Below are 15,647 nucleotides of genomic sequence, written 5' to 3' on the forward strand. Positions count from 1 at the left end.
ATATATATATATATATATATGATAAAAATATCTCTCTCTCATTTGGGGCTGGTGAAATAAATTATGATATATGAACATAATGGAGTACTACCCAGCTCTAAGAAAGAATAAGGAAGCTCTGTCTGTATTGACTATGGAAGAGTTCTAAGACTTATTAAGTTAAAAAAGTAAAATTCAGCAAATGGTTGTAATATAGTACCATTTATGTAAAAAGATTGGGGAAAGTATATATACACAATTATGAATATATATTAATATGTACATGTATAAAATAACATGTAATGAGTATATATACAAATTTATGTAATATATATATACATACATATGTATATATGTAGTCTTATATATTTTTAAATGTTTCTGAGAAGTTGTCCAAGAAAGCAAGAACATTGATAATTGTGGGAAGAAGGGAATGGGGTAAGAGGGACATGTTTTCCCCGTATTTTTATACCTTTCTGGTTTTGAACCATTTGCATTGTATTGCCTATTAAAATCTTTTGACTAATACAGACTTAAAAAAAATTTTTTTAATGTTTATTTTTGAGAAAAAGAGACAAGAGTATGAGTGGGGGAGGGGTAGAGTGAGAGGAAGCCATAGAATCCAAAGCCGGCTTCAGGCTCTGAGCTGTCAGCACAGAGCCGGTTGTGGGGCTCAAACCCACAAACTGTGAGTTCATGACCTGAGCCAAGGTCAAACGCTTAACCGACTGAGCCACCCAGCTGCCCCAACAAACTTTAATAGCAATGAAACAAAAGTTAAAACCACTCTCTGAAAATAGTAAGACTAGCAAATGATGTATTTTTAATCTTTGTTTTTTCCTCCACTTTGTTTATATAAATAGTAATTTAACCTATACCTACTCATTCTGCTAAATAATGTTGATAACTCATCTTGAAGCGCCTGGATGGCTAAGTCGGTTAAGCGTCCGACTTCGACTCAGGTCATGATCTCACTGTTCGTGGGTTCAAGCCCCTCATTGGGCTCTGTGCTGACAGCTAGCTCAGAGCCTGGAGCCTGTTTCAGATTCTGTGTCTCCCTCTCTCTCTGACCCTCCCCTGCTCATGCTGTCTCTCTCTCTCTCAGAAATAAATAAAACATTAAAAAAAAAAAGAAATAATATTGGTAACTCATCTATATAATAAACTTTGACAATTTTAAACTATATGAACAAAGAAGATTGTTTTTATGTAAACAAAAGTTTAAAGACCTTTGAATTTATTAACAAACTATTAACAAACTAAGTATTTTCTATTTCTGATTCTGGTGTTCCAATTTTCAAATGACTGACATTTTTCATGAGTAAGAATTTAAATTCAGGGGCACCTGGGTGGCTCTGTCAGTTGAGAGTCTAACTCTTGATTTTGGCTCAGGTCATGATCCCAGGGTCATAGGATCAATCCCCATGTTGGGCTCCATGCTGAGCATGGAGCCTGTTTAGGATTCTCTCTTTTTCTGTCTGCCCCTCTCCCCACCTTCTGCTGGCTCTCTCTCTCTCTCTCTCTCTCAAAAATAAATAAGGGCATAAAGAAAGTGATCCTACTTACTTTAAAAAATTTTAAATTCAAGATTTTGAATCTATAATATTTTCTTTTCTCATTTACAGCAATATGAGATTTTTGATGATTGCTTTAGCATATGCCATACCACTTGGTGTATTTGCTGGCTGGTCTGGAGTTCTGGACTTAATTTTAACACCAGTGCATGTCAGTCAAGTAAGTATTTCCTTTCTTTACATGTTGTAGATATTTTTTAGTACATTTAAATTGTAATTATTGTCTGCATGTTCTTGGTTTAAACTTCAAGGCCTGGGTAACCATTATCCAATACCATTGTTGCAAAAGCAAGACCCTAGGGCACCTGGGTGGCTCAGTAAGTTAAGTGTGGACTCTTAATCTTGGCTCGGATCACAATCTCACAGTTCATGAGATCGAGCCCCAGTTTGGTCTCCGCACTGACAGTGTGGAGCCTGCTTAGGAGTCTCTCTTTCCTCTCTCTGTCCCTCCCTAGCTCATGCTTGCACTCTCTGTCTCTCTCTTTCAAAAACAAATAAATAAACTTAAAAAAAGTAATAAAATAAAATCCTTGGGGTGCCTGGGTGGTTCAGTCAGTTAAGCGTCTGACTTTCAACTCAGGTCATGATCTCACAACTCGTGAGTTCAAGTCTGGCATCAGGCTCTGTGCTGACAGCTCAGAGCCTTGAGCCTGCTTTGGATTCTATGTCTTTCTCTCTCCTCTCACATCTGTCTCTCTCTCTCTCCCAAAAATAAATAAATGTTAAAAAAAAATTTTAACCCTTTTGAAATTGTTAAAAATAATATTAATTTTCTTCCTGGATTTTGTTAGCAGCCATGAATTTTACAGTAATTTGGCTATTGTTAATGATGCTAATAAACAGAAAAATACAGAAGGAAAATCTTCCTTTGTTGACTTCATCCTAATCTTGCTCCATACTTTATAAAGAAGATTAAAATCCCATCATCAAATATATGGCTAATGTTGACATCTAATTTCTCACTTCCTCCCTACCCTCAGAGTAAGTGTACCTCATTTCTTTAAAAATAACCATGTAGCCTGTATAATTCAGGCCATGTATTCCTTCTCCTTACTTCCAAATAGCATGGTGAAAAGAGGTAGAAAGATAGGGAGGGACAAATGGAAGCAATCCAGCACACTGGTGTGACATTCCATTATATGAATAACAACAGTTTTCCATTCTGCTTTTGATGAACATTTGGATTGTTTCCAGTTTTTGACTGTCACAGTCATAGTCACAAACAATGCTGTATGAATATTATCATACATGTTTATTGATGCACCTCTATCACATTTCTTTTGGATACATAGCTAGGAATAGAATTGTTGGTTATAGTATATTCCTGGTTTGAAAGGTGATGCCAGACTTCCCCAAAGTGGTTGTATGAATTTATAGTTTTACCAGTAGGACATGAAATTTCTCATTGCTCCACATCTTTACAGACACTTGGCAATGTTAGTCTTTTTTTTAATAATGTTTATTCATTTTTGAGAGGTATTATGAGTGGGGGAACGACAGAAAGAAGCGAGGGCAGAGAATTCTAAGCGGACTCTGTGCTGACAGCAGAGAACCCACTGTGAGGCTCAAACTCCTGTGAGATCATGACCTGAGCCAAAGACCAACGCTTAACCGACTAAGCCACCCAGGTGCCAAGTCTTTTTAAAGTTAGGAGTGCTGGGCACCTGGATGGCTCAGTCAGCTGAGCATCCAACTTCGACTCAGGTCGTGATCTCACAGTTTGTGGGTTCGAGCCGCACACTGGGCTCTATGCTGACAGCTTGGAGCCTGGAGTCTGCTTCAGATTCTTTGTCTCCATCTCTCTCTGCCCTCCCCTCTCGTGTTTTGTCTGTCACCTTCTCAAAAATAAACAAACTTTAAAAAAAATTTTTTTAAGTTACAAAGGCTAATGGCTATGCAGTTAAGTGCCGTTATAGTGATATCTTTTTGTTTGATATTTGAATATCCTTTCTTTGTGACACACTTATTCAAGTCTCTTGTGCAGCATTGGTCTCCCTTTTTCTTACTGATTGTAAAGAAGAAAGCTGTGCAGGGTGGCTGAGTGGCTCAGTGTGTTAAGCATCCAACACTTGATTTTGGCTCTGGTCATGATCTCATGGTCATGAGATCAGGCTGCGTGCTGACAGTGCAGAGCCTGCTTATGAACTTCTCTCTCTCTGCCCCTCCCGTGCACATACTCCCTCCCTTTCTCTAAAATAAATAAAGTTTTTTTTAAGTGCTTATATATATATAAATTTAAAATATATATATATATTTTAAAAAGCTGTGCAGAAGGGGCCTCCCCAGAGGACTTGTGGGGTCCTCAGCATATCTTGGCTGACAAATGGACTGCATATATAAAGGGCAAAACTACTGAAGGCTTAACAGAAAGATTGCTATGAGGTTGAAAGCAGAATGAATATAGTAGAGGGTAAGCAGTGCTGGACTCTTATAGTTCTAGCTCAACCAGAATGGTAATACCTCATTAATACCTTGTTAATGCCTTGGGCTTCTGCTAAAACACAGAATCTAGGCCAAAATTTAAAATCAAGAACCATGTTCTAGGTAAAATAAGGCCTATTCTACTTAGACCCACAATACCACAAGGCCTAAAAACAAGCCCTGACAAAAATTTGCAGAGGAGACAATTTGGAGACCGAGTCCTACCAAGTGAGAGGATCTTGAGAAACATTTAGATTTCTACTTATCTTACTTAATAAAACACAAAATCAAGTGTACAGAAGTTTAAGGTGACCAGTTATTAATTGAACTGCCTACTAACACAAAAATCAACCATTTTAGAGAAAGATAAAGGGTCTAGAATCTTTATATTATGTCATCCATGTTCTTTGCAAAAGGAAACTATACTTCTATACATCAGCCAAGAGAAAATAAAATGTTAAGTAAGCTCGACGCCCATCATGGGTGTTGAACTCACAACCCTAAGGCCAAGAGTCACATGCTCTACTGACTGAGCCACACAGGTGTCCCAGAAAAGAAAAAAATTTAAAGATACCAATTAGAATAGGTTCAGAAAATATCAAATACCTGGGAATGAATCTAATAAATACATAGAAGATGCCTTTGCAGAAAATAATAGCATCATTCAGAGACAGTAGGACTTTAGTAAACGTACAGAAATACAATGAACATGGTTTAGAGGGCTCAGTATTACAGAGACGTTAATTTTCAAAGTGATCGTCTAGATTCAAAAAATTCTAATCAAAATCCCAATAAAGGGGCATATTTATTCTATAAAATACCAAAACTTATTATAACACTAAAACACTTGAGACACTTTGGTATTGGCATAAAGACAGGCAAATAGATTAGAAGGGAAAAAATAGTTTAGAAACACATCTGTGCACATAAGAGCACTTTATTAGAACAAAGACGAACACTAGAGTACAATGAGAAAAGCATAATCTTTTCAAAAACTGATACCAGATTAATGGATATCTATATGGGAAGAAAAAAAAGCTTATAATGAGCACAAAATTCAATTCTAGGTTTAAATTCTAAACAGGAATAATGATAAAACTTCTAGAATAGCACTGTCCTTTAGTGCTTTCTATGATGACAAATGTGTTCTGTATCTGCACTGTCCAAAATATGGCAGCCACGAGTCACAAGTGGCTACTGAGCCCCTGAAAGGTGGTCAGTAGGTGGCCGTTGAGGAAGTGAATCTTCATTTTTATTTCATCCCAACTAATTAAAATTCAAATTAAGGGGCACCTGGGTGGCTCAGTTGGTTAAGCATCTGACTTGGGCTCAGGTCATGATCTCACGGTTCATGGGTTTGAGCCCCGCATTGAGCTCTGTGTTGACAGCTAGCTCAGAGCCTGGAGGCTGCTTCAGATTCTGTGTCTCCCTCTCTCTCTGACCCTCCCCTGCTCGTGCTGTCTCTATCTCTCTCTCTCAAAATTAAATAAAACATTTTTTAAAAAATAAAATAAAATTCAAATTAAATAGCTATAATTGGCTAGTGGCTAGTGTACCAGACAGTGTAGTTCTACAGGGTAACATAGGGAAATATACTCGTAAACTTTGAGCAAGCAAAGATTTCTCTTTCTCTTTCATTCTTTGTATTATGATCTATGTTTTGTCCAACAAGTAGGCTATCTTTGAATTGGTTTCTATTCAATACATCCTTTTTGAAAATATGAGTCACATTTTCCTGTCTAATTTTTCTAACAGTATATAGTACATGCCGTGGATGACATAATATAAAGATTCTAGAGTCTAAATTCTATATCTTTAAATATAGCTTTATCTTCATTCCATAAGTTTTGCTAAGTAGGATTTTCATTATTATTCAATTTCAAATGTTCTCTGGTTTCCATAGTCATTGCTACTTTGAACCATGGGTTATTTAGAAGAACGTTTTCTTAATCTACAAACCCTTGAAGATTCTCTAGTTCTTTTTTTTTTTAATTCCTAACTAAATTGCATAAATGTGGTCTATATTTTCAAATTTTGTTGACCCAGTGTATGGTCAACTGTATTCTATAATTCTTGGGTATGGTGTTATATTTTAAGATTATGTAATTAAGTATATGTAAACCTAGAATTATAATATCTGACCAGTGAATTTAACCTTCCTTCCATATGAAGTATTATTTATATCTAGTGATGCTTTTGCCATAAAGCTTATAAGTTACACCAGCTTTCTCCTGACTAGTGTTTGCATGGTATATCTTTTTACATTTCTTTACTTTCAGGCTTTCTTTAGGTATACCTGTAATAAGCAGCATATCCTTTTTTTTTCTTTAATCCAGTCTGATAATCTTTGTGTTTTAATTAGAGTATTTAGTCCATTTATTTTAATATAATTATTGATAAATTTGTGTCTAGATCTGCCATCTAGATCTAGATCATTGGTTTCATTTTGTTCAATCTGGTCTATCCTTTTTTCTTCTTTCTTACCTTCTTCTGGATTAAGTAATTTTCACTATTCTGTCTTCTTCTTCTGTAGGCTTAATAGTTGTAATCTCTTTTACTATTTAGTGTTTACCCTAGAAAGTACAGAATGTTCTTGTGATTTATCAACATCTATCATAAATTGGAACTTTCACCTCTTCCAAAACAGCCCAAGATCCAAGAACCTTTCAACATTATTTAACCCTCTATAATCTTTTGTGCTATTATTGTCATGTTTTACACTGCACAAGGCATTATTATTATTGCTTATATAGGCAGTATTTAATTAGATTCACCTTCATATTTCCCCATTTTGTTGCTTTTCGTCTCTTCCTTTATCTACAGTCCTCCATCTCTGATCACTTTTCTTCTGTCTAAAAAGCACCTTTTACTGCATATGTGGTTTGGTTTTTGTGCATGTCTGCTTGCAACAAATTCTCTTGTTAGGGGTTTGTTCCTTATTTTCACCTGAAAATGTCTTCATTTCACCTTCATTTTTGAGGATTATTTTTGTTGGACATAGAATTCTTGATTGGCATTTATTATCTTTTGGTTCTTTGAAAATATCCCATTTTCTTCTGGCTTCCAAGAAGTCAGCTTTTAAGTGTAAAAGTTTGCTGCATTTAAGGTCTTCTCTTTGTCTTTGGTTTCAGCAGTTTTTCTATGATATAACTAGTTGGTGACTCTTTTGAAATTTATTCTTCTTGAGGTTTGTAGGATTTCTTGAACCTATAGCGTGATGTCTATCATCAGTATCTGAAATTTTTTTTCTTTTTTCTTTTTTTGGTTTATTTTTGAGAGAGAGAGAGAGTGGGGGAGGGCCAGAGAGAAAGAGAGAGAGAGAGAGAGAGAGAGAGAGAGAATCCCAAGCAGGCTCTATGCTGTCAACACAGCTTGATGTAGGACTTAAACCCCTGAACCATGAGATCATGACCTGAGCCCAAATCAAGAGTCAGATGCTTAAGCAACTGAGCTACCCAGGTGTCCTAGTGTCAGAAAATTCTTAGCCAGTATTCCTCAAGCTCTATTTTCTCTAATTTCCTTTGGAGAGTCTATATATGTTATACCTTTATACTGTATCTCCTATGTCTCTTACTCTCTTTTCTGAATTTTCTATCCTTTTGCCTTTCTCTGCTTCAGACTAGATGTTTTATCTAGCCTTTCTTCAACTCACTATTTCAGTTTTCACCTCCACTATTCTGTTAAACACATCTATGAGTTGTTAATTTTAGTTAAGATATTATAAAGTTTTTGAGTCTTTTTCATAGTTTCCAAGTGTCTGTAAAGTGCTTGATCTTTTACTTTTTCAAATTATTGAAAATAATTGCTTAAAGTCTCATCATTCCTTGATCCGGATCCCCTGTGGGTCTTTTTTTTATTTGTAGTATTCATTTATGTTTTTTTTAATCTCCTTATGTGTTCCTTTATTTTTGACTGAGTGCCAGACATAGTATATGAAAATTGTAGAGATCATTTAAGCTTCAAGGTGATGTTATTTAACCCCGGAAAGAACTTATGTTTTCTCTTACAGAAGTATAAGGATCATTTAATCCAGCTTCAAGAACTGAGATTTTGAAGCTGGGCTTCAGTACCACAGAATACCATTCTATTTCCATTACACATTTCAAAGTTACCATCTAAAGGCTGGGGTTTTTACAAGGCCATCTACTCACAGTTTTTTCTTTCCTAAGTCAGCAGGCTGTTGATAACTGTCAGCCCCTTAGCTACCTTTTCTGAAATCAGATACCCCAAAGGGAACCAGGCTTATCTTTCTGGGTTTCCTATCCATTTTACGTCATGGTTCCATAATTCCATAGTTCTAAATTACCTTCTGGGCCCTCTGGTGCCCTCAGATAGATTTTCCCCTGGGTTTTCTAATTTTCAACCAGAATATCAATCCAGATTACCTAGTATACCTTCACCAGAAGAAGAAAGTCTTCCTTTAGTTTTCTAACTTATTTTTCTGGATGTTAGGTATTACAAGCATGTTCAATTCCAAGAAAGAAAAGTGTAACATCCATTTAAATGATTCTGATTTTAAATCTTATGCTTCACATTATAAATCCTGAGAAGCTCTTTCAAGTATCTCTTGTCTGTATAAACTCTGAGGGATTGAGAGACCAAGAATTACACCAGGTAGTAAATGAAATAAAATTTAAAATTAAATGAAAGCAAAAAAAAGTTTTTAATTAATTAGTGGGTAGAATGTTATTAACTAAAACAAATGTCATGAACAAAGGAAGCAGAAAAGCACAAATGGCCTAAAAAGACCAGGATCAGTAACAGTCAGATGCATAGTGGTTCTTAGCCTAACACAGAGCCCCACTCAACAAGGATAGATGGAAATGTTTGGGAAGGCCTAATAGCATTAAGTGGGCCTCAGACAGTGGAAGTTAAATGCTCTGCAGTGAGAGGGGCAGTAATGCAGAACAGAGAATTCTCTTGTCCCAAATGCCAGTGATATGGAAAAAAAAAAAAATGTAGAGATAAATTAAGCTTCAGGCTGTTCTCTTTCTCCAGAGTGCTTATCTTTGCTCTGGCACCAAACACTGTTAAGTAATTGTATTACTTAGAGTCGGCTAAGCTGCTATGAGAAGTAGAATCCCAAAATTCTGAGGCTTAAGAAATTTATTTCTCATTTACATAGCAATCTAGGACAGTTTGCATAATAACCTAGGACAGTTGTGCACAGTTTAGATAACTCTTTTCCTCACACTGATTTAGAGACTTAGGTTGCTTCCTTCCACTTTGCTGCAGTCTTGTCTTCAAAGACCTTGTTGTTGTATGCATCGGTTAGGTGGGTGACTACGTTCAGAATCCAGCTGTCAAAAAGGGAAAGAAAGCATGGAGGAGGCATCCAGCTGTCCTCCAGATTAGAGCCTACAGGTGGTACACCTTAATTCTGTCCACTTCCGTTGGGAACTTAATCATGTATGATTGAATGGGACCTGGGACATATAATCCAGCGAAGTGCCCAGATAAAGATCGCATATTTTGGTGAACAGGTATAATGAAAAATACAGCTGGGGAAATAATAAAAGGTAGAAGTTAGTTTGGGCAGCTCTCGGTGCCAGGTCAAGTTTGGACTTGACCCTGTAACCACAGTCAAAGCTCGTAACTATTTCTGAGCAGGAAAGTGGAATAGATGGGATAATTATTCTGACAATAGTGGGCAGAATAGATTGTGGAGATCATTTAAGAAGCGATTACAGGAATCCAGAAGTAAGAACAAAGATAGTAAGTAAGCGTGATGGCCGTGGAGAGGGAAAGAGGAGACAAAAGGCACTGATACTGTTAGGGACACATGGAATTCCAATGGTTACCTCTAACGTGTATTGAACATTTTACACAGTTTATTTAAATCACCAAAAAAAAAAAAAAAAAAAAAACTCTTGTTATCCTCATTTTAATAATGGGGAAACCAAGACCTACAGTATGAATTTGGACAAAAGCCAACTAATAGNGGAGAGGGAAAGAGGAGACAAAAGGCACTGATACTGTTAGGGACACATGGAATTCCAATGGTTACCTCTAACGTGTATTGAACATTTTACACAGTAAATAAAAAAAAAAAAAAAAAAAAAAAAAAAAAAACCACTCTCTTGTTATCCTCATTTTAATAATGGGGAAACCAAGACCTACAGTATGAATTTGGACAAAAGCCAACTAATAGCAGGAGTTAAAGATACATGAATGATGGGTAAATCTTGGCAGCATTTGTAGATTGCTCTGAGAAAGTTTGGCCATGAGGTGAAGAAAGAGTTAAGACGTTAGATAGACGGAGAAGCATCATCAGGTAGTAATAACAGATAGCCTTTATTGAGCACTGCCTGTTTGCTGACCACCGATCTAAGTCCTATGCACTGATTATCTCTTTTAGTTCAATTTACAGATAAAAAGACATAATCTGTCCAAGGTCACAAAGCTAGTAAATGGCAGGGTTGGAAATGTTTTCCCAAGAGTGGAGTGAGCTCTGTATTTGAAACCCAGCTCAAATTCTCTTTCAGCAGTCTCCCTACGTGCTCTACTCCACATAACTTTTGCTCTCACTGTCTCTCTTCTGTGACCTCTTGATACATCTTTAATTGTTGCCAGATGTTTTAGCACTTAATTATTTCATAGTAGTTTCCTGTATATTGGTTATATTTAAACTTCTTGAGGTCACTGACCAGCTTCTGTCCTTTTCCTATTTTCTTAGGCATTCTACTACAATGCTAGCAATGCAGTACATACTTGAAAACATTTGTGACACTGATTATTTTGTGGGTTTAAATATTCCAGTAAAAAGTTAAACAAGGATATATTAGATAAAATTGTATTAATTATCACCCATAAATCCTTTCATTTTATTAATTTTCTTAAATAGTATTTTCTACATTTGTCACCTTTAGCTGTTGATTATATACTGAATTATACATGTATATGTAATATGTATACAATAAAAGTATATTTATATATTGATGAGAGAGGATCTTTTTTCTTACCTTCTAAATTGTAAAATGATAGTCTTTTATTAAATGTGTCTGCCACTTTCTTCACAGGTAGATGCTGGTTGGATTGGATTTTGGTCCATAGTTGGAGGCTGTGTTGTTGGAATAGCTATGGCAAGGTGAGAATATTTTATGTTAAACATGTGAGTGGACCAAACCAGAAACAAAAAATGGCTCTTTCTGATAAATGTTAAAATTCAGGGAAAAATAAAACAGGCGAAAGTCAGAAAAGGGCACTTGTTCAGGCTACCAGAAAATTCACATGCAAGAAGAATTTGCTGCTACAAAGAAACATTCTCAGGAATAGTCTGTCCTCAACTGTTTTCAGAGGATAGGGATGTGTTTCCAGTGTAATTAAGTTGCCTGTCTCCATATTATTGGAGAATAGCATCTACAAATGGAACCCAAAGAAAGGTGATACAGTAATAAAGGCAAATTGATTATTTATCAAGAATAGAAAAGAATTGAAAAAGAATCATTTGTAAGAGCATCTTCAGAACTTTACATGAAAAGGGAGTATCTGATTAGCAGATACTTATTTTTGGTCTTTTTTGGCAGGTACATCCCTATGTTTATCCCATTTTGATGAAAAGTGTCCATATAAAGACTCCCAGTTTCATTCACCAAACTCTGTTTAATCCTAAAGGGATTTAATCCTAATTCATTATGACAACACTTTTTTTTAGAAGGAGTCAGAAGAAAGAAAATGTCTTATTTTTTCTAAAAAAAAGAAAAGAAAAAAAAGAACAGAAATATCACTCATCCAGGTGACTGCTTATAAAACTACTCTTGGTGTTTCCAAAGAGATAATAGTCATTCACTTCCCAAATCATTTACTCTGTTTAATCAAAAACAAAATTAGGCAATCAACTTTACCAGAAGGAGAAGAATCTAATTACATATTTGGGAAGATCAAATAAGATATGTAAATCACCTCAATTTCTAAATACTTAAACATAATTGACACAGGATAATATATCTAGACCTTACAGTTTGCATAGTGTTTTAATGAAAGAATAAACTGACATTGATTTCTAAATCACTCTGAGATTTTTATAAGTTAGGGAAATATAAAAATAAAATCTAAAAGCTAAAGAAGAGGAATAGGAAGATGGCATTTGTAGGAAATCACTACACAAATACTGAAATACATTGACCTGTCAAATTTTGACAGAATCATATCTAATTTTTCTAATTAAATATCCAAACCAGTTATAGTGAGTCATTATTTACCAAATCCTATTCTGAGCACTAGATGGGTCAAAGAGGGAACTATTATATCAGAAATGACATCTCATGTACCTTTTGCTTTTTTTCTTTCTGTAAACCCTTAATTTTATCTATATAGAAGTAGAGCTAGAGGAAAAAATGAGAGTGAGGACATTTCTGTTTTTAATTTGTTGAAATGCAAGTTCTAAAAAATGCAAGTTCAGATCCCTTACTCTAGGATCTGAAGTCCATTGTAGTTATCTTCTAGGCCTAGAATCCATTTTAAAATTATGTTCATAACACTATTTTAGAGATCCCTAGAACAGAATCTCCTTATAGACATTAGTGTTTGGGTGAATTTTTTTTTTTTTTTAATAATTATGTTGCTAAAGGCCGCCAGCAAGTGTAATACTTTGATGGTATTAGCTCATTTGAAAGGACTAGGTCTACAAAAATAGCAAATCACAGTGGTCAGTTTATTGTTGTGTGAACTGGCCCTGTCAGCTTTCTCACTGTTCACCTTTATTCAGTTCTGATTGTACCATAAAACTATTTTATTCTCTCATACCTTGCCATCTGCCTATCAAACAAGTACGTCTTTGCAGCATACCAAAACACAAATTTATAAAAAAAGTGCTTGGTGGGCATGAAAACAGTTTTTGGAGTTTCTTGAGGGAAATTTCTATCAAGCTGTGGAATGTTTTTTAGAGTGCATAAGAATTTTCTGCTAGTGAACTTTAATAGTTGAGAACAAACCTAAGTCACTGGGCAAAGGTGCATCCATTTTTTCCACCAAAAGATGGCATCAGCTGTCACAGGAAGCTATTTTAGTCCAGATAACGCTTACAAACATGATTAACCTTATCATGTCAAATAAGCACAAAAGATAGTATTGAAAATATTAAGAAGGACAGTAATGTAATTACAATAGAAATTAAAATCAGTTTTAAAACTTCAAAGTAGAGAAAACACAGTAAATGCTATATTTGGGATGGGATCAGTTTTTCTACAGCAGGAACAATTCTGAAGGCCAGAGTACATTGAATGTAGGCACAGCCAGCAGATCATGCCCGTACAAATTAGCAGATGAGGAAAAGCGAATTGGGAAATGGAAAAGTTGTGGATCATAACTAGACAATAAGCATCTCTACCATTTGCCTTTTAATTTCACTTTAATTCAGAAAACAGAAATTTTGAGAGCTTAAAATGCTATGAAACATTAGTCACAACCTTTGTAGGACAGTAGTCATTATACCAGAGCTACATTCTTGCTCTCCTGGAACTTGCTAATAGGAAGACAAAAAATAAATGCAAAAACAAGAGAAAATGCCAATAGAGATAAATGCTGTGAAGAAAATAGTGTGTGCAGATGGGATGGTGAGGGCTTCTTTTGTGAGCAGGGAGAGTTTTATTGAACTGCTTATGACCAGAATAAGCTGGAGCAAGTCACATGAAGAATGAGGGTACCAGCGTTCCCGGCAAACAGGACAAATTCCAGAGGTACATATTGCTATGGGAAACAACTCTAGCTTGTATGAGAACCAGAAACAGGGCTGTCCAACTGCACAATAGTAAGGCAGAGGGAGAGTGGAGGCAAAGACCAGATTATATAGGACCCCAGCATCTCTGGGGGTAAGCATTTGTATTCTCTGAGTTTCAATTTTGGGAGAGCCATGTTTGCCAGTTGATATCAGCAATCTAGCCTATTTTCTAAAACTAGAATGATATATGCTTATTATAGGATGTTTGGAAATTATGGAAATACATAAAGAAAGTAAAAGTAGAATTTAAAAAACACAGAATCCATCCTGTAAGTTATAGATCTTGAACAGAGATCACATTTTGTATGTTTTATAAGAGAAAAAAAATCATTTGCCACAATGAATCCAAAATGTACTAGTTAAAAAAGGTTTTTTTACTTGCTTTAAAAAAACCTGGAAATTTCTTCAAGAAATTATTGTTTAATGAAAGTGTGTTGTTGATTTAAATAGTATTTTAAAAATCCAAGTAGAATTATAATAGAACATTGTTTCTTTTCAGGTTTGCAGATTTTATCAGGGGTATGCTGAAACTAATTCTTCTCCTCCTGTTTTCTGGGGCTACACTATCATCCACGTGGTTCACCCTGACCTGTTTGAACAGCATCACACACCTGCCTTTAACCACAGGTGAACAAAGACTATTTTGAACTTTGAATAGATATTTTTAGTTCACAAAAATATATAAACCCAAACAGTAGGAATTTTTCTTGTTAGAAATATAATGGAAATGTAATAGTTATTATTATAAAACTATCAAAATTCTGAAACTAATAAATATACAAAAAAGTTTCTCACATCCAGGCATCAGACTATCTTCCCATTTAAAAAGAGTTCAAGAATAACTAAAAATACTTTCATTGGTATTTTCACATGGAAAGAACTATAATCCTTAGCCTAAATTCATAGAGTATGGAAAAGCCTATATTCTTTTAAAATTCATATCAGAGCATAATACAGAGATTTTTATCTTCTTTATAGCCATTACATCGTTAAGCAGTAAGGAAAATGAACAAACGCAAAAAGCTATGATGTTTGAAGTATACACTAGTAAAATTCTTTCAACACCTATAGGTTATTCATTCTTCTTACACCATCAGTACAAAATAAAGCTTACTTGAAAATATCTTTAGGAAGCATATTATAGACAGCTTACTCAACTCATCTAATTGAGCTGAAATATTTATAATTGCTATTGCATTGTTTTTTTTGTTTTATTTTAGAGAGACTGTCACGGGGGGGTAGAAAGAGAGAGAGGGAGAGAGAGGGAGAGAATCTCAAGCAGGCTCCACACTCAGTGCAGAACCCGACTTGGGGCTTGATCTCATGACCCTGCAATTATGACCTGAGCTGAAATAGAGAGTCAAATGCTCAACCAACTGAACCACCCAGGTATCTTGCTATTGCGTTGTCATTATACTGTCATTTGGGGGTCTATATTAGTTTACCATGGCTACTGTAATAAGTTACCACAAATATAGTAGCCTAAGACAACACCAGTTTATTGTCTTACATTTCTGTAAGTTAGAAGTCCAACCTGGGTCTCACTAGGCTAAAGTCAAAGTGTGGGCAAACTCTAGGGAAAGGAAAAATCTATTTCCTTGCCTTTTCTGACTTCCAGAGGCTACCCACATTCCTGGATCTCTTCCTCCATCTTTAAAGCCAGCCACAGAACAAGTCCTTCTCACACATCATTACCTGCATCTTTCTTCCAAGTCACATCTTCCTCTGAGGTCTAATCTCATGCTCTGCTCTCCACTTTTTTTTTTTTTTTAATGTTTTTGCTTATTTCTTAGGAGAGAGAGAGAGACAGCATGAGCAGGGGAGGGTCAGAGAGAGAGGGAGTCACAGACTGAAACAGGCTCCAGGCTCTGAGCTGGCAGTCAGCACAGAGCCCGACGCGGGGCTTGAACCCACGAACCGCGAGATCATGACCTAAGCGAAAGTCGGACGCTTAA

At 35.7% G+C, this 15,647-nt stretch overlaps 1 protein-coding gene across 1 annotated transcript in view; it reads left to right on the forward strand.

Moving 5' to 3' along the window:
* Positions 1–15,647, forward strand: part of SLC49A4 (solute carrier family 49 member 4) — a 76,806-nt gene that overhangs the window by 40,103 nt on the left and 21,056 nt on the right. Inside the window, exons 5-7 of the mRNA XM_039240651.1 lie at positions 1,605–1,713; positions 10,994–11,061; positions 14,192–14,319. Of these exons, the coding sequence (XP_039096582.1) occupies positions 1,605–1,713; positions 10,994–11,061; positions 14,192–14,319 (305 nt within the window). The remainder of the gene's footprint in view (positions 1–1,604; positions 1,714–10,993; positions 11,062–14,191; positions 14,320–15,647) is intronic.

The sequence above is a fragment of the Hyaena hyaena genome, unplaced genomic scaffold (genome assembly GCF_003009895.1).
Source record: "Hyaena hyaena isolate Hyena2069 unplaced genomic scaffold, ASM300989v1 scaffold_180, whole genome shotgun sequence".
NCBI lineage: Eukaryota > Metazoa > Chordata > Mammalia > Carnivora > Hyaenidae > Hyaena > Hyaena hyaena.